General features: G+C 41.0%; 1 protein-coding gene across 1 annotated transcript; it reads left to right on the plus strand.

The window, feature by feature from the left end:
- Positions 1 to 4,103: 4,103 nt before the first annotated feature.
- Positions 4,104 to 18,849, plus strand: mtf2 (metal response element binding transcription factor 2; the record flags this gene model as incomplete). Its single annotated transcript, XM_079243897.1, has 15 exons — positions 4,104 to 4,132; positions 5,618 to 5,823; positions 6,011 to 6,088; positions 9,007 to 9,117; positions 10,555 to 10,655; positions 10,742 to 10,917; positions 10,999 to 11,094; positions 11,214 to 11,282; positions 13,029 to 13,152; positions 14,431 to 14,498; positions 14,624 to 14,794; positions 16,929 to 17,046; positions 17,215 to 17,273; positions 18,150 to 18,251; positions 18,474 to 18,849. 15 exons carry the CDS (start codon positions 4,104 to 4,106, stop codon positions 18,847 to 18,849), a joined length of 1,884 nt encoding a protein of 627 aa, XP_079100023.1.
- Positions 18,850 to 20,278: the final 1,429 nt, after the last annotated feature.

Raw genomic sequence — 20,278 nt, forward strand, 5'->3', positions numbered from 1 at the left:
TCCGCCTGAATCAGCCTGATATTACACTTTCTGCACCTCTGCTGCAGCGGTTGGTTTTCAAGAAAACCAACAAACCCCAGGCTGGAGGGGGGATCAAGCACATGTCAGGGCGCATGCGTGCTTTTCACGTCGCAAATAAAACTAAGAAAAATGTGTCAAAGCGAATAAAGTTGAGCCACAAATTATCATTTTCAACCTGGACTTCGTTTACGATAATAATCCATACTTACTGAGCGTTAAAGCGTTTACAAAATGATCAATTCATTACCACGAAAAAGACAACTTCCGTTTTTTCTTTCCAAAATAAATGCAACTTCCGGTCAATGAAGTGAGTAAATTTTAAGTGATAACTTTACGAACCTTTGTGCAAAACTTTCTGTGAATGTTTAAGCTTTTTTAAGTTGTTGCAGAAGTGACAGCTTTTTCAATAAACTATAAGAATTATATTATAGTCAAGATAGTGAAGATTAAAGTTTCACCATACACAGACACTTTTAAATCCAGGTTAAAAACTTTATATGGATGAAATTTGCACAGTGACTTTTAACTGATTTTGCTGTTAAGTTTTTTTTCCCATTCACTATTTTATTGTGATTTTTGCTATTTGCGCTGTCTTTACAACATTTGTAATGCTTTTTATTTTTTAAGTAAAGTACTTTGAATTTTTTTGTACATGAAATGTTCTATGCAAATACACTTGCCTTGCATATTGATGTTGCATATTATATACTATATTCCTATATATATTTATACCATGGTCAGGAAGAATTTTAATGAGTATTGGGACCACCAAAAACAAATTCTCAGAATTCTGACTTTTTCTCAGAATTCTGTATTTGCTGTTTTTGAATCTCGGCATCTCTCCAAATCTTGTTCCTTGTTAGTAGCAGGCACAGTCCTGTATTATATATGTATCTATAGACTGCTCAGAATTTAAGGGGAACGCTAAAATAACACGTTGTAGATCTGAATGAATAAAATATTTAATTAAATGCTTCGTTCTTTCCACAGTTGAATGTGCTGACGACAAAATTTCACAAAAATGAATGAAAATCAAATGTATCAACCCATGGAGGTCTGGATTTGGAATTATACTCAAAATGAAAGTGGAAAAACACACTACAGGCTGATCCAACTTTGATGTAATGTCCTTTAAACAAGTCAAAATGAGGCTCAGTAGTGTGTGTGGCCTCCGTGTGCCTGTATGACCTCCCTGCAACGCCTGGGCATGCTCCTGATGAGGCGGTGGATGTTCTCCTGAGGGATCTCCTCCCAGACCTGGACTAAAGCATCCGCCAACTCCTGGACAGTCTGTGGTGCAACTTGGCGTTGGTGGAGACATGATGTCCCAGATGTGCTCAGCTGGATTCAGGTCTGGGGATTCAGTCCATAACATCAATGCCTTCGTGTTGCAGGAACTGCTGACTCACTCCAGCCACATGAGGTCTAGCATTGTCTTGCATTGCAAGAGAATCAACAAACTGATCAAGAAAGCTGCTTCTGTGCTTGGAGTAACTCTGGAGCTGATTGTCCAAAGAAGAATGCTGCACAAGCTGATGAAGATGATGGAGGATTCTTCACACCCTCTCCACAACACAGTGATGAAACAACAAAGTGTGTTCAGTGAGAGGCTTCTTCAGGTCCGCTGTAAGACTGAAAGATACAGAAGATCATTCCTGCCAGCAGCCATCAGCCTCCAGAACAAGACCTCCTCAAATTAATTATTATCATATACTACAGTATTGAATTTCCTTTTGGGGATTAATAAAGTATTTTTCATTTCATTTCATTTCTTTTAATTTCATTTCATTAGGAGGAACCCAGGGCCAACCGCACCAGCATATGGTCCCACAAGGGGTCTGAGGATCTCATCTCTGTACCTAATGGCAGTCAGGCTACCTCTGGCGAGCACATGGAGGGCTGTGCGGCCCTCCAAAGAAATGCCCCCCTACACCATTACTGACCCACTGCCAAACCGGTCCTGCTGGAGGATGTTGCAGGCAGCAGAACGTTCTCCACGGCGTCTCCAGACTCTGTCACGTCTGTCACATGTGCTCAGTGTGAACCTGCTTCCATCTGTGAAGAGCTCAGGGCGCCAGTGGTGAATTTGCCAATCTTGGTGTTCTCTGGCCAAACGTCCTGCACGGTGTTGGGCTGGAAGCACAACCTCCACCTGTGGACATCGGGCCCTCATACCACCCTCATGGAGTCTGTTTCTGACTGTTTGAGCAGACACATGCACATTTGTGGCCTGCTGGAGCTCATTCTGCAGGGCTCTGGCAGTGCTCCTCCTGTTCCTCCTTGCACAAAGAAGGAGGTAGCAGTCCTGCTGCTGGGTTGTTGCCCTCCCACGGCCTCCTCCACATCTCCTGATGTACTGGCCTGTCTCCTGGTAGCGCCTCCATGCTCTGGACACTACGCTGACAGACACAGCAAATCTTCTTGCCACAGCTGGCATTGATGTGCCATCCTGGATGAGCTGCACTACCTGAGCCACTTGTGTGGGTTGGAGTCTCATGCTACCACTAGAGTGAAAGCACCGTCAGCATTCAAAAGTGGCCAAAACATCAGATAAGAGACTTTGTGTTGTGTTGTGTTGTTTAAGTCTTCCCTTGATTTTTCTAAGCTATATATATATATATATATATATATATATATATATATATATATATATATATATATATATATATATATATATATATATATATACAGTCCTGATCAAAATCTCAAGGCCAGTTGAAAAATTGCTGAGCAGATCTTGGCATTTATAGCCTGTGGTCTTAAACTTTTGATCTGCTGATAAATAGCCTATTTCCGTTTAATTGTTGTTTTCAATAAATTACTTTTTTAAAGTGCATTTTGTCACATTCCCCTTTCTTGCTTTTGCATATTGTAGCTCTACTTAAAATCCAAATATGCAAAAGGTACATTCTAGGCACACACACATATATATATATATATATATTTTTATATATATATATATATTTTTATATATATATATATATATATATATATATATATATATATATATATATATATATACTCACAGACTCGCACTTATTCACTCAAAAATGTGTAACTTTAGGTTTTAAAAAATCTCAGAATTCTGAGATTAAAGTCAGAATTTAGAGAATTTTATTTATTTATTTTTCCCTTCAGTGGCTCTAATACTGGTTTAAGACCAGACCAGTTAAAGTATCCTGTTTTTTGACAGTCTGCCCCTCCTATTACATTTCTTGCATTAGCCACATGGTGTGCCAATCAAAATACGGACACGCCCCTTCTAAAATTCCACTCTTTTATGTTGAAATAGTTTCAAAGCAAAAACAAGTTGTGCCAGACAATATTTTTTTGTACTTGTGAATATAATAATAATAATAATAATAATAATAATAATAATAATAATAATAATATAATAGTATTATAATAATATTATGTATGGCTATTGAATTTTAGAGTTAGAAAAAAAAGAAACATTTTCACGATCATTACCTTCTCATACCTTTCACATTAATTAAAACTTCCGGTCACAAATATGGACCTTTAACTTGTAAACTAGTTGTTAAAATTTACAGAAACATGTTCTGTGAATTGTTAAACCACTTAAATATACATACCTAAATAATTTTTTATTTAGGAAAAAGTTAACATTTTCACGATAATTTCCCTCTCATACCTTTCACATTAATTTCAACTTCCGGTCACAAATATGGACTTTAAACCATAGACCGTATACAGTCTATCCTTTACCTGTAAATTGGTCTTTAAACTTCACAGAAACATGTTCCGTGAATTGTTAAACCACTTAAATATACATTCATAAATACCTAAAATAATTATTTGTTAATTAAAAAGTTAAATAAGTCTTATTTTCTCTTTTCATTCAGTCAGAAATATCTTAAAAAGGGGGTGAAACTTGGGGGAGAAACAAAACAGGATATAATGGTTCTTTAAAAGGCGGAGGCACCGTGTTATTACATGCCCTGCCTACTATTTCAAATGTTTAAAAAAAAACCTGTGAAGGTAGCGTCGACTAGCAGCAGCTTAGCGGTGTTTTTAGCGCTTCCCACAATGCACTCCCCGGCCATCAGCGGGAAACCAAAATGGCGAACGTGCAGGGGGAAAATGAGCCGTTTGTTATTTTCTGAAGACGTTGAGAGCCGCGCGAGTTGTCGGACACACATCTGAAAAGAAAGCATCAACCGGAGGACAAACGACGTCCCTCCCTTCCAGATATTTTGTCTCTAGAGTCAGTTTGTAGAAGCGGAGGGGACCGAATGAGGTATTGTTGTCATGTTTTCCTCCCCGTCGGGAGGGGGGTGTGGGTCGGACGGCCAGCGTCCTGGTTGAGGGGGGTGGGGGTTCAGGTTTGCATGCGGATCTGCAGCTCTAACTACATGGTTTGCATTCTGTTACTTTGATGTATCTATATAAAAGTAATAATTACCTTAAACAACAGTCTCAAACTGAGCAGACCCTCTCCAGAGACCGTATTCTGCAGAGTGATTAACCGAACAAAGGGACCCCCCCCCCCCCCCCCCCCCACACACACACACACACACACACAGTCGGACACAAGCTGTGGGGAAAAACACACGTTTCCACTTTGATTCAATATTTTGCTGCAAAAGAGAAAATAAAAACGGTGTAAGTTAAGACAGTTAAAACTAACTGGACAACTGTCAGCTTTTATTAATCTTCTCTAACTCTAGCTTCTAGGGCTGCGACGATACGCCGATTGGTTTCGATTTTTTGGGTGTGATTCGATTTAAATTGCGTTTCTTACAATTCTCCAATATTGCTGATTTTTGTAGATTAAAAAAATGTATAAAACTTTTTTTTTTGCCCGTCATTTTTCTTTATTTCAATGAGGGAAAAACAACCCAGTAGCCAGACCATCATTCTGCTGCTATGATGCCCAAGAAGACAAGTAAAAAGATCAATAAAAATGAAAAAATAAAATGTTTATAGTGCATTGATTTTATTTATTTGGAAAAAAAAACCCTGATTTATTTAACAAAAAGAAATAAAAAATTTAAATTGTGAAGAAAAAAATCCAGATTTCCAATTTTTCTATTAAATTTTCCCACTACTATTAGTTAGTATTTGGGAAGCTAATGAAACTAGTCAGCATGTGAGCTTCTGGTTAATGACCAATTAGCACTCTCCCTGGCTACAATCACCTGTTGTGTGAGTGCAGTGGGGGTGAAATGGCATGCATTCCCCCTCCATTGTTTTCTAAGCTACTTTGCAACTACACAATCCCCCATTCATCATCTTTTTGTAGATCCAAGACAGTGTTTTAATGCTAAAATGCAAATATTTCTCAGTGGAATCACAATATCATGAAAAAATTGTGAAATCTGTTCAGAGCCTTTTATTGCATTGCATTTTTGCCATCAGGCTGCAGAAAACTTATCTTAAATTTTTATTTTTTAACATTTTTATTTTTTTGTTCTTGCACAGATCATTCATATTGGGAATAATGCAACATCTCTAAGCAGCAGAAGCATCTGGACACACCTCGTATTCATAAGACGCTTGGCTATGCATACATCACCAGTCATTATATTCAAGTCTTTTCTTTTTGTGCTGCCCCCCCCCCCCTCTTTTTCAGAGACTCAGGGGTTGTGGATCACCTGTCTGTTCATCTCAGATCTCCCCCCCAGCGGCAGCAGGAGGCTGTGTCCCTTTCACCAAGCAGCCTCTCTGTAAGGGAGGAATATGGAGAAGACGACATGTCTGCCAGGTTTACAGAGGGACAGGATGTGCTGGCCCGGTGGTCGGATGGACTGTTCTACTTGGGGACAGTCACAAAGGTTGGTGTGAGGGAGGCTCTGCAGCGGGTTCTTGTATTTAATTGGTCACTTTTCTTTGTTTGCATGATTTCCTGATCAGTTAGCTTTTGTTTTTCTTGTCATGTTTGCTTTCTACTTTTCACCCGTTGTAACCTGGTTGGGCAGCTTTTCAGAATTGTTGCATCTTTTGTTTCCTTTTTCCACCCAGATAGATCAGGTCAAGCAGCGATGCTTTGTGGTCTTTGAGGATCAGTCAAAGTCTTGGGTTCTGTGGAAAGATATACAAACAGGTGAGTTTCTTCTAGTCTCAAAGTTTATTTGATTTACATTTTTAAGTTAAGCTCTTAATTTTATGCTTTTGATCTTTCGGAGAGAAAAATATTGAATCATCATTGACTTATCAGGTTCATATTGCTAGTACTGGGTTGGACCCCTTTTTCCTTCAGAACTGCCTTGATTCTTGGCATCACAGATTCATCAAGGTGCTTGAAATGAGATTTCGCTCCATGTTGACATGAAGCATTACACAGATGCTGCACGTCATGATGAGAATCTCCCGTTCCACTAGCACTGCTCGATTATGGCAAAAATTATAATCACGATTATTTTGACTGAAATTGAGATCTCGATTATTTAACACGATTTTCCTTTTATCTTTAACAACATGATTTTTTTTTTTAACGTTAAACTGTGACACTTAAAAAAATGTCTTTAGGTTTCCACATATTGTAGAAAATAAATAACATGAAGCTTTTTCTTGACAAAGTGCAAATACTGATGTAAACTGAATAGATAAATATAAGTAGGGATTAAACAACGCTGCGCGTCGTGGTCTTCTTGACTCTGCTTCGGGCATTATAACCTTTTAATGCACGGTTATGAGTTGTTTAATCTGCTTTTACCTTCATGGTCCCACACAGGAAACATTTTATAACAAATTTGTATTTCTTTTTAACAACATTTGCTAAATATACTAAATTATAGGAACGATTTTACGTTGGCCTGGATGTACGTTTTATGCATAATGCAGCGCGTTTCTCTCATTCACCTGTTAAAAGACGGCTGATCTGAACCAGCTGGTTAACGCGTTGCTATGGTAACGCCCCGTAACGGAGGGATATTACAGTGTTTAACTGGCCGAACTATGTATAGGAAACTAATGCAGCCAGTTGTCACTGACAATGGTATAAACTATGTTTAGGTGAACTTCCACAACCTACTGCAGTTATTCTACATGGACCTGCAGCCGGAGCCGACTGAGACTGGCCGCCTGGGAGTGCTTTAGGACGGGAGAGGCTCCCGCTGCTCCTTCCTTACAGTAACTGCAGAACAATATGTGCCTTCAAGTCAGTCGCCAAAACACCAGAAAAGTCTCTAATAACTCCAGTAAAAGCTGCTAGATTTGTCGCTTTTAACAATAAAAGTCTCCAGATTTAGAGAGAAAGTCGCCAAGTTGGCAACAGTGTCTGAATGAAAGCAAAGCGGCTGTGGGAGGAGTTTACAGCACAGCGCTGCAACGCCAGAGACGCTCGATTAGCAGCTGAAGACAGCAGGAGAGGAAACTGCAGAGAGAAAAATAATCACACCCTTTTATTTTTATCATCGTTGAAAACCCAGATCGTAGTTGAGATTCAAATCTGATTAATCGTCCAGACCTACTTTCCACCACATCCCAAAGCTGCTCCATTGGATGTAGATCTGGTGACTGTGGAGCCGTTGGAGGACAGTGAACTCATCGTCATGGTGGAGATGATGTGAGCTTTGTGACATGGTGCATCATCCTGCTGGAAGTTTCCATCAGAAGATGCTACACTGTGCTCAGAAAGAGATGGACATGGTCAGCAGCAGGACTCAGGATGGATCCATGTTGTCATGATGTTTCCAGCAGTTCTGGTGAGTCTGTGTGAATTGTAGCCTCAGTTTCCTGTTCTTACTGACAGGAGGGAACCCGCTGTGGTCTTCTGCTGCTGGAGACCATCTGCTTCCAGGCTGGACGTGTGGTGTGTTCAGACATGATGTTCTGTGTATCTTGGTTGGAACCAGTTCTTACTGGACTCCCTGTTGTCTTTCCATCATCTCCAACCAGTCTGTCCAGTCTCCTCTGACATCAACCAGACCTTCTGGTCCAGACAGCTGCTGTTCACTGGATGTTTTCTCTTCTTCAGATCATCTCTGGAAACACAGGAGATGTTTGTGTGTGAAAATCCCAGTAAACACTCAGAGCAACAACGTGACACGTTCAGAGTCACTTAAATCTTCTTTCTTCTTCGTTTTGCTGAGTTTGACCTTCAGCACATCGTTATCATGGAGTTTTAACTTTTTAATCTCTTTATTTTACCATTTTATTACTTTCTTTTTATTCACTTTACAGCACTTTGGTCGGCTGTTTGTTGTTTTTAAAGTGCTTTCGAAATAAAAATGGTATGGTTTGTTTGCTGGACTAGATGTTCAGAGTTGCTGCAATGTGATTGGCTGATAAGGTGTTAAGAAGTTGTGGAACTGGCGACCTGAAAAAGTGAACGGTGAATACTTGTGCAGTTTTGGACGTCTGTACTGACAAACTGTCATTTCTGCATCAGTTCATGGATTAATCTGGTCTTCTTTAGTCTGTTTGACTTATCTTCCTCTTTTTGTCAGTGACAGTTAACAGTCCACTGTATCAGCACCGTCACAGCCCCACAAAGGAAAAGCAGTGGAAAGGGGCCCCGAAAGGGCTTCATTCACTCCCCAAACCTTCAGAAAGGAAAATCTGCATGTTAAAAATGAAACGTAACGGAGAAGGATCCGATCATTACTCTGCATTTTATCTGGTGGTCGTCATGTTTTCATCGTGTCCTTTTTAAAGATTTTCTGGTTTAAATAAAACATTTAAGGCATCCGATATAAATCCTTAAAACTCCCCTCGATGTTCAACGATTCAAGCATCATCACCTAAACGAACACGTTCTCAGTAATGGCAGCCAATCAGAGCTGCAGTTACTGTTGATGTCCCATCAGGAGCAGCCGGTATTTCATCTCCTGAGACGTGAGACGGCGATGTGCAGATGACAAACGGCGTGATCACTGTGTGTGATTTCTGCAAAGTTCCGTCTGGAATAAACCCTGTTTTCTTTATGTTGCCATATTTATTGATTATTTTTAGCCTCATGATCGATCACTTTTTGCGATTGGCTGGTGAGATTTCACTCCGAATTCTTGCATTTTTCAGGAGGTGAAGACGAGGAGGAGGATGAGGACGATGACATCGTGTGCTCCATTTGCCAGGATGAAATTTCAGAGGAACCAAACGAAATTGTTATTTGTGATAAATGTGGACAAGGTAGAAATTACTGTAATTAATCCTAATTAACATGTCAACGTGTGTAACACATATCCTAACACACAATTCCAGCTCTTTCTATTGGTTTTTAATCACTTTACTAAACTGGTGTTTTATTCTGTCAGAATGAGGCGTTTGCATCTCGTTGTCATGGCAGCGGCTATATTTGTGCCACCGTTTTTTTTTTCTCTGCGGTGTCTCTGAATGGACATCTCTGTACGACGTGAGAATCCTCTGTGCTAGAGCACCGTTTGGGACAGTAACGCCGTTAAACGTTAACAAAAACGGTACACATGTAGTAGGGCTGTGACGATACGCTTCTGTCCCGATTCGATTCCGATTTTTTTTTGGGTGCCGATTTGATTTAAATTGCGATTCTCACAATTCTTCCATATTGATAATTTTTTTATAGATTAAAAGCAAAAAAAATGTATAAAACTTTTTCTTTTGCTCGTCATTTTTCTTGATTTCAATTTGGAAAAACAAAACGTAGCCAGACCATCATTCTGCTGCTATAATGCCCAAGATGACAAGTAAAAATAAAAATGACCAAAATTTTGTAATGGATTATATTTATTTGTTTGGGGGGGGGGGGGGGAATTGATTTTTTTTTTTTTTTTTTTTTTTTAAACAAAATAATTTTTAAAATTGTGAAGCAAAAAAATCCGGATTTTCAATTTTTCGATTCGATTTTCCCGCCCCTAGCATGTACTCTGTGTGGAGGCAGCTACCTGCGGTGCAGTCATACCTGCATCTGGGTCCACTCGCAGGTTAAAACATGAGCGTGTCACGCGCATGCCGGCGTCTATAGCAACCACGTTAGCAACAGACTCGTGAGACCTGAGAGTTTTTAGGAATAAAAGAAAAAGCAACTTTAGCTGTTTTATTCCAGAATCGAACCTGTTAATTGGGGACGAGAAGAGTCCATTTCATTGGTTTGACCAGTTTAAATGTTGTTACTAAAAATGATCATTAAGATGAGACAAATAACCAAACTAAGAAAGAAACGTGAGTCTTGGTGTGAGGTGATGCTGTACGTCGCCGTGGGTCACCGTTAAGCCTTCCGTCCCAGACAGAAAGAAAATGAACTTTAATGTTGTGACAAAACATTCCAGTACAACATTCTCTACATATTTTATAATTCGTCGATCTGAGCGATCGGTTGCATTTCTGGAGGTTTAACAGAAAACTAAATCCGTCTGCAGCTGCAGAGCTGGTGACGTACACCGGTGTCTGCACCGCGTGACCACAGCAGTCCGCTCACTGTGGGGCCGTCTGACCGTACCTCCGTCTCTATAAGCCCACCTTCACCTCTCCGCACGCATCGTACCTTTTAACGCCCATCATGGAGGTGCTTCTGTCAGACCCTGAGACCGTCTTAGACCTAAGAAGTCTGAGATCTGCTGTCTACGTGTGAATGTGTTGCTTTTTCCTCAGGTTACCACCAGCTGTGTCACACCCCCATCATCGACGCTGCCGTCATCGACTCTGATGACAAGTGGCTGTGCTCCGAATGCGAACTCACTTCCATACGTAAGGTACAGCTTTTGCTCTGCTGCTAACTGAGCTTCTGCAGGAGATTGAAGCCTGGTTTGAGGAAAGCCTGCTTCTTTGGTGCTTACAGAGGGGGAGTACGTACAAGCGGCGGACGTCTGCTAAAAGCTTTCTGAAGCAGGAGCAGCAGGAGGAGCATGTGGGTCTTCATCTGTCCTTCCCGTACGCGCTGGAGGAGCTGGTGTGGTACCAGGGTCACAAAGCAAACATCCAGCAGTGTTACTGCTACTGTGGCGGTCCTGGAGAGTGAGTGCAAAGGTTCATTTGTCCCAAAAGTCCCGCCAAACATCCTGACGCAGCTAACTGGTTCCCATCCCTCCACTGCAGCTGGTACCTGAAGATGATGCAGTGCAACACGTGCCAGCAGTGGTTCCATGAATCCTGTCTCCACTGCCTCCAGATGCCCATGCTCTACGGAGATAGGTACAAACACGCTGCTTCTCCAGCCTGGTGGCCGACGTGAGCTGCTGGGGGGCCTCTGTTCTCACGCAGGGTTCAGTAAAGCAGCTGATGAGGTGTTTCTTTTTCCTTTTTGTCTTCAGGTTTTATGTGTTTATCTGTTCAGTTTGCAACGGTGGACCGGAGTACCTGGACAGACTGCCTCTCAGCTGGTAAGTCTGTCTGAAACCACCTCATGCCTGGATCACAATACACGTTTGAGCCCGACAGAACGTTGCAGACAAGCATTCGCTGCACGATTACAGATCGTGTAGTTGGACTGTCTGTCAAACACACACACACCGTTGCACACGTCCATCAGACTATTTCTATATGGATATTATCAGAAACTTTGTTTCTAGTGATAAACAGACGTGTGGAGGGACTGCGAGGGAACAGAACAGCCGCTTAGTTTATATAACATTAGTTATATTTAGTTAGTTAAATAACTTAAAATGACTCTTTTATTTTAGGTCTGCTCAGTTTTGGCCAGGATTATTTGACACCTTTTTCTGTTGTTTACACTAGAAATCAAATAAAAAGTATTATTCCAGACATTAATAGAGCCTGAGTTAGAATATTCATATCTGTGTCGATTATTTGGTGTCTGTTATTAAGTCACGCACTAAAGTCCATTTAAATTTTAAAAAAAAAAAGAGTAATTTTTTTGGGCAAATATGTGAATAAAATGCAATTGAGATTAAATACAAAGTTGGTAATTAATTAGACTAATTACTTACTAAGTCTCAGTAAAATGGCCTCACAGCATTATGCAGGGTGGGATGTGTTTATATGAAGGTAAAATACTCATTTGGTTAAAAAAAAACGTAGAAGTGTGGCTTTGAAGCTTCAGCCATACGGTGGAAAATAAGCAGAGACAACACAGATCTGTTTTACCTGCTTAGAGCATTGATCACATATGACTCCTGTTTTCATGTTGTGATTTCTACAGATTTTAGTGAAACTTAAACAACATGGATGTAACTATTTAGCACCACTTCTTTACCACGTAAAGTGGGTTTCATGAACTTAGTCATTAGGTTTAAAGATTAAACACTGAGCTGCAGGACCAGACTTTTCTCTGTCCATAACGTGACACACACACACCGATTGGTTCAGCAGAACAGTTGTGTGAACTGTGAGGATATCGATTCCTGCTTATTGGGGAGACCAAACCCCATGATTCTACGAGCACGTGAACAGCCACGGTAATGTCATTCAGGAGGTCAGCTGAGGCTTTCAGCCTTCAGTAACAGTTCATTTAATTGGTGTTTATGTTGGATTTTTTTTATGTTAATCCATATAATTATCCATATATTTTTAATAGGGCTGTGACAATATGCTTTTATCCCGATTCGATTCTGTTTTTTTTTTTTTTTTTTTTTTTTTGTTGTTTTTGGTGCGGATTTGATTTAAATTGCGATTCTCAAAATTCTTCGATATTGCTGATTTTCGTAGATTTAAAAAAAAAAAAAAAAAAAGTTATTTTGTTCGTAATTTTTCTTGATTTCAGTTAGGAGAAAACAACACAATAAGCCAGACCATCATTCTGCTGCTATAATGCCAAAGAAGACGAGTAAAAAGATAAATAAAAATGACAAAAAAATTTATTGTAGATTTATTTTATTTCATTGGAATTTTTTTTTTTAAACAAAAAAAAAAATCTATATATTAAAATTTTGAAACAAAAATTCCTGATTTTTTGATTTTCCCACCCCTAATTTGTAATATTTTTAATGCTGCGCAGCACTTTGTTTCAGCTGCGGTTATAAAAGTCTGCATGGTCTGGGATAAAGAATTGGTTTGAAGTTGGATCTCTGGAGCTTTTAGGGTTGAGAGCTGCAACTTCATCCAAGTTCATGAGTAGAAAACTGTTTCTGGAAGCAGACTTGCATAGTTTTTCTGTGAAAACATTTCAGGAAGGACGTCACCCACCTCAGCCTGTACAACTTGACTGTGATTCACAACAAGAAGTATTTTGACTCGGAGATGGATTTAATGGCTTACATCAATAAGAACTGGGAGCTGCTGCAGCTTGGAGAGGTGAGATCCTTCCCTTGCTTTAACAGTAACTCTTTCCCTGTCAGACAACTGTGAATTAGTTGCTAGCCAGCGCCAGGCATTTTGATAATATCCAGCAATCTTTGAAGGCCGGCTGAAAATGTTGTTTTTGAAGTATGTTAACACTGCATTTATCAAAAGAAAGAAGAGAATCTGACCTTTCAAATAATGAAGAAACTATTTTTCTATCTTTATTCATTCTTGAGTTATCAACTGTTGAATATTGGTCATTTTTGTAAAAAAAAAAAAAAACATTTTGAAAAACAATCTCAGAAAAAAACTTTTTTTCATAAACATTTATTGATTGCCTCTTGAAGGCTGTCTTGATCATATATGTTTTTCATGATGAAGGTGTGTGCATGAAGCACAAAATGACTCCCTAATTCCTTAAAAATATATAAATTAGACGCATCACTGTTTCAGCCACATAATTCAAATCAAGGAGAAAATCAGCAGAAATAATAGAATACATTGATTTATTCAAATGCTAAAGAAAACAATGTCTTACTTCTTGAGCCTCTGGCATTTGGCAGCCCAGATTGAGATCTCTGCCTTGAGGCCCTCCACTCCGTGTCATCACCTGAACAGCCACTGTCGTCACGACGACGAGTAGGTGCGCTTCGTCTTGTCCCATACCTGACGCTCGTCTTTTCCTGTCACGTCCCCTAAAAGTTACTTCGGTCTGGCTGTGATCGTTGTATCTTCCATGTCCGTGTCCCCCGTTGTGTCGTTTCTCACCTACCCAGACTTCTTTCTCGTTTCGGCGTCCAATTTCTCCCTCATCACGGCATCCAATCTCTCTCTCATCTTCATCTTCACTGTCACTGTCAGTCTCCTCTGACAAATCAAAGATCAAGTTGCCGGAGTCCATGATCATTTTGAGGTCCTCTGTAGCGGAGTATGTTTTCTGTGGAGCCGGCATTGTCAATCATAAGTGTGATAGTGTCGTTTACTGTGTTGCTATATGATACCAGTTATTTGTGTTTATTTACTAAATCAGCCGCAGCCCCGCCCACATTTTAAACGCGAAAACACGGGAAAGATCTCATCGGCGGGGAAGCGTTGTAACGTGAATGACGGAATATCTCGTCAATGGCGGAGAAAGAGTTAAATGCCACGTTGTTAATCGGTGACTTCCAGGACAAACTCACTTTCTTCTTCTGCAGTTTTAATAGCTGTTTAAATCGCTCTCTGTAGACAGATATTGCAGTCGAGTGATGTTGCTTTTCCAACTGATCAGCTCTGTTCCTGTGTCTGCAGCTCGCCAACACGCCGGTATCTGAGCGATATGAACATGTTCGAAAGGCCCTAAACAACAACAAGTGTTTGTAAGTTCCTTTCTCACTGTTAATACTCCTGACCTCAGTTCTGACATCATTCCCAGCATTCGGACACTCTCTTTCTGCTTTTCTCACTCACTCGTAACCTTCTCTTCTTCTCTTGCCTCATCCAGGTTCATGTCTGGGAAGGAAGTGAAGAAAAAGAAGCATTTGTTCGGCTTGAGGATCCGTTTTCCTCCTGCTGCCCCCAACTGTGACGAGCCAGCCAGCAGAGCGGTGGAGAAGACGGTGCACAAAATCACCATCAAGGGATGCAAGTCCACTAAAGCCATGTCTGACATGAGGTAGGATGGATATAGCATAATGAGGATGATATGGCATGAGGTAGGATGGATATAGCATAATGAGGATGATATGGCATGAGGTAGGATGGATATAGCATAATGAGGATGATATGGCATGAGGTAGGATGGATATAGCATAATGAAGATGATATGGCATGAGGTAGGATGGATATAGCATAATGAGGATGATATGGCATGAGGTAGGATGGATATAGCATAATGAGGATGATATCGCATGAGGTAGGATGGATATAGCATAATGAGGATGATATGGCATGAGGTAGGATGGATATAGCATAATGAAGATGATATGGCATGAGGTAGGATGGATATAGCATAATGAGGATGATATGGCATGAGGTAGGATGGATATAGCATAATGAAGATGATATGGCATGAGGTAGGATGGATATAGCATAATGAGGATGATATGGCATGAGGTAGGATGGATATAGCATAATGAGGATGATAAAGCATGAGGTAGGATGGATATAGCATAATGAGGATGATATAGCATGAGGTAGGATGGATATAGCATAATGAAGATGATATGGCATGAGGTAGGATGGATATAGCATAATGAGGATGATATGGCATGAAGTAGGATGGATATAGCATAATGAAGATGATAAAGCATGAGGTAGGATGGATATAGCATAATGAGGATGATATGGCATGAGGTAGGATGGATATAGCATAATGAAGATGATATGGCATGAGGTAGGATGGATATAGCATAATGAGGATGATATGGCATGAAGTAGGATGGATATAGCATAATGAAGATGATAAAGCATGAGGTAGGATGGATATAGCATAATGAAGATGATATGGCATGAGGTAGGATGGATATAGCATAATGAAGATGATATGGCATGAGGTAGGATGGGTGATATAGCATGAGGTAGGATGGATATAGCATAATGAGGATGATATGGCATGAGGTAGGATGGATGATATAGCATGAGGTAGGATGGATATAGCATAATGAGGATGATATGGCATGAGGTAGGATGGATATAGCATAATGAGGATGATATAGCATGAGGTAGGATGGATGATATAGCATAGCATAAGGTAGGATGGATATAGCATAATGAGGATGATATAGCATGAGGTAGGATGGATATAGCATAATGAGGATGATATGGCATGAGGTAGGATGGATGATATAGCATGAGGTAGGATGGATATAGCATAATGAGGATGGTATAGCATGAGGTGGGATGGATGATATAGCATGAGGTAGGATGGATTAACATAATGAGGATGATATAGCATGATTTGGCGTGACGTTGCATGCGGTAGGATGAACCTGGCATAAATTTGGATAAATCTAGCCTGAGGTAGGGTGGATCTGGCATAAAGAAGGATGAATTTGGCACAAGGTAGAATATATATAGCATAATGAGGATGGACCTTGAACCTTGAATTTCCTCTTGGGGATGAATAAAGTGTCTTTGATTTGATTTGGCATGAGGTACGATGAATATATTAAGAGGATGATATGGTATGAGGTAGGATGGATATAGCATAATGAGGATGGACCTGTCATGCAGTAGGATTAACCTGGCATAAATTTGGATGATGTAGCATGAGGTAGGATGGATATAGCATAATGAGGATGATATTGCATGAGGTAGGATGGATATAGCATAATGAGGATGATATAGCATGAGGTAGGATGGATCTGGCATAAAGAAGGATGGATTTGGCACGAGGAGAGATGAATATAGCAAAATGAGGATAGATCAGTCATGAGGTAGGATGGATCTGGCATCCTAAAAGGATTTTTTGGGGAAATCTCCAACCTGCTGTCATGTTTCAGACATTGCAACATGCTTCCAGATGATTTGGGAAGAACAGTGACTGGTTTTCCACTTTTTAGTAACCAGAAATGTAAGCAGGTTGCTGGGCGGTTTCCACCTGCCATCATGGTTATTCCACCTGGCATCACCCCCCCGCCCTTCCCACCAGCTCATCATTTGTACTAATTTCCATAAGTTGTAAAACCTAAACGCAGCGAGTAAAATCAGTTTTCATTCTCTCATCTTGTAACACGTACCTGTTGAACTGATTCATTCTTCATCATCTCGTGTGAAACGGTTGTAAAATGTTACTTTTGCTCCGTAAGTTCCAGCTCTCTGAACAACGGTGCAAAGAAGAAGAAGAAGAAGAAAAAGAGCAAACAAGAAGTGCGTTCTCTGGAGTCTCTGGCTAAACCGCGACGCTCCACTGAGCTCTTGTCCCAGGTGCGTGTGTGTGTGTGTGTGTGTGTGTTGTCCTTTCTTTGTATGTTTACTTTAGCAGGTGTGAGTTGGGTGTAACCGCTTTGTTTTGAAACAAGTATGCGCATGAGTGGTCATGTTTCTGTAACAGTTAAACATTAAAATGTGGATTATTTTAACCTCCTCTGGCAGGAAACAGCCAAGCCCCTCTCGCTGGACCCCCATGCACTGGATCACTTCACCTCCATCAAGTAAGTGAGCAGCTGCTGGATGTTTTAATGTGTGTTCCACTGGCAGCTTCCACATGTTGGATTATTGACCGGCGGCAGGATGGAGTGTTGAAGAAGTAAAATAGGCTTATTGTAAGTTAATCCTTGTTTCTTCAATTTAACGCCTCCAGGGGATCATTTGTGTACAAAAAATGTCCCAGTACAACAAAATGAAGCTATAAAATCATAGTTCCACAGTATTTTTCCTGCTTTTTTCCATTAATCACTATTTTTCAGAATTGATTTGAAGTTTTTGTTGCATTTTAAAGCTTTGCAGACTTTTGCCCATTTATGATATAATATCTGCAAATATCAGTAAAAGTTTCCTGCATCCGCTCGCTACTGGAAACCAGTTGAATTAGGATGAATCCAGTAAAAACCTTAAATGTCACCAGTTTTCTCCTGATAAAAATCCTAACATTACATTTTCATTTTAAAACTTTATGATTTGAGATGAAAATGTAGTAAAACTGTCATTTTGAGACATTTTCCCCCATGAAGGTCGGCGGAGGGAGGATCTGACACTCCAAACGCTTTAACATCGGTTTTGTTGCTTCTCTTTGACACGTTTGAGACGAATCGCCGCCAGAGCTCCGTGTTTTCCTCCGTTTCCCTGTTATGAAGCCATAAAGTGGTTCATGTCTTCCACACGGCTGCTCCTCTCTATAAACCTGAGTTATTCTGTGTTAGATATTTAAATCGTCTTGTCACAGCTGGATGTTGCAGGTCGTAACGTTTTACAGAAAAACCCAGCCAGTCCTGTTTTACACAACAGCTACAACTAATTCTTGTTTCTCATTCCTTCCCGTAACGCTTTGTGGTCTCTAAGCGACGCTTTTCTTCCCTTTTCCACACCAGAAGTGACAGATCTCTGCTGTTCCCCCGAACGTCCGACATGGAGTCCATCGGCGCCCTCAGCACCTCAGAAACTACCTCAACTAGCATTTCAAGACAGTCCAGGTGAAGCAGAAGCGTGTTGGCATGAATGCAGCGAAACGGGGAGAAAGTTTCCATGTTTTTACAACACCTGATAGAAACGTTTGCTGCCTTTGAATGTTTTTTTTTATAAACTCTGAGTGTTTGAACTGGTTAGAAACTATTTTAATCATCAGTTCTTATTTTTGTAAAGTTGTTCATGTTGAGAAAATGAACTGTTTTGTTGTTTTTTTTCCTTCCTGCCAGCCTCTGTAGTTCCAGTAAGATGCAAACATCCGCCTGCAACAGGCCTGCTTCCGCTCCACCTTTAAAAAGAAAACGCGGGCGGCCACGGCGGGCCCTGCAGCCCCCCAACCCAGAGATCCCGCCCCCCAGCCTTCCAGACACGACCCCCTCAGCCACGGAGATGCTAAGCGCCCTCCCGGGACTCCACTCTGCAGACATAGTCCACGGCATGGACCCCAGCAGTCAGCTCACGCATCTCAAAAACTCTATTAGCAATTACTTCGGGGCCGCGGGGCGTCTGGCCTGCGGCGAGAAATACAAAGTCCTGGCCCGACGGGTCACCCTGGATGGCAAGGTGCAGTACCTGGTGGAGTGGGAAGGAGTCACTGCCTCGTAAGCCCGTCCCGCGCTGGTGACCTGTATTTACAGCATTAACTGATTTCCATGCCTTGTGTAGTTTAGACGAGCCCTTTCTGCCTGTTCAGCTCTCTGTGAAGCCTTCTGGTTCAGCGCGCGCCACTATCTCATGTTTCATTAGTGAAGCGAAGGATGGAGGGGAGGCGGCGTCATCAAACCGCCGCTGTGTCCCAGAAACCTGGGCCTATCTAGCTGTAAATAATTGCCCTGCTGACTGAACCTGTAGGCTTTCAGCAGTGATGTGCTTTATTTTAACCCGGTGTTGCGCTTTTTTCTTTCCAGACTTGTTTGTTTTATCCCTGACCGCACACGATGGGTCCGGTGATGAACGGTGAATCTTCCAGGATAAGAGAAAGTGGGGACGTTTCTTAATAACTGGGAAGTGAAAAAAACCCAAACAAATCTCTTTTTTTACAGAATGTGATGAATAAAAACGTCCTTTTACACCACGTCCCCCCCTCTCTCTTATCCCCGCTACGAGTACCTCTTGTTGCCTTCGGCAGCGTCGCCTTCAGCGCTGCTTCAGCCTCGTCTGGGAGCATCAGGCTGCTGCAGATGCTTATTTTATATAAAACCAAACTACAGTTATTATTTCCTCCCCTATTCTGTGGTTTCATTTTGGATTTGCTTGCACATATCGAGCTGTTTATTCGGCCATCACCTGCGTTTTAAACCTGTTAAAGCTTTTGCCAAGACGGCTTTCTAACCTGGTAAATCTTTTATTTCCTCCCAGGAATTTAGTTTCTTTTAAACATTCTGATTTGAAAAGTTGCGTCTTAGTTAAAGGATGAATGTTAAAGCCCGGCTGTCATTGTTTACTGCTGCATGTGCAACTCGCTTGTGTAAACATGAGAAGCATTGTTGCGACGCTTCTGTGTTCGTCTTGACTTTGGGCGACGGGCACCAAATAAAAGGTTTTTTTGTTTTTACAGCAAGTCCACCTTTTGGCTTACTCAGGATAAACCTCCGCTGCGTCGTGTGCCATGTAGACTGGGACGAGTTTGTTCAGTTTGTGTTGTGCAGTGTTTGAATGTCTGTTCTCCATTTGCCATGATTTTCTACCACCTTGTTTTGTATGAAGCTAAATTTCTCCACTTTGTCAGAAACAACCACTGGAAAGGTCCAGAAACATAAAGCTGTACGTTACGGCAACAGGTCCACATTCCCTGGGTTTGGTTATCTCTTTTTGGAGATGTTTGTGCTCGTTGTCAGGCTGAACAGACGTTTTTCATCCAGACTGGCCTGCGTTGTAGGGAGCTCCTCCCTGCTCAGTGTCTCAGCCTGCATCAGGATGACTCGGTCCTCAGCATCTACCATCCTGCAGCTTTCAGATGCAACACCTGAATTAAAAATGCTTCATATGATCCAGCTAACCAGGGATTCAAGCCTGTTGGAGACGGTAGCACCTG

Source organism: Telmatherina bonti (assembly GCF_933228915.1).
Source record: "Telmatherina bonti genome assembly, chromosome: 7".
Taxonomy (NCBI): Eukaryota; Metazoa; Chordata; class Actinopteri; order Atheriniformes; family Telmatherinidae; genus Telmatherina; species Telmatherina bonti.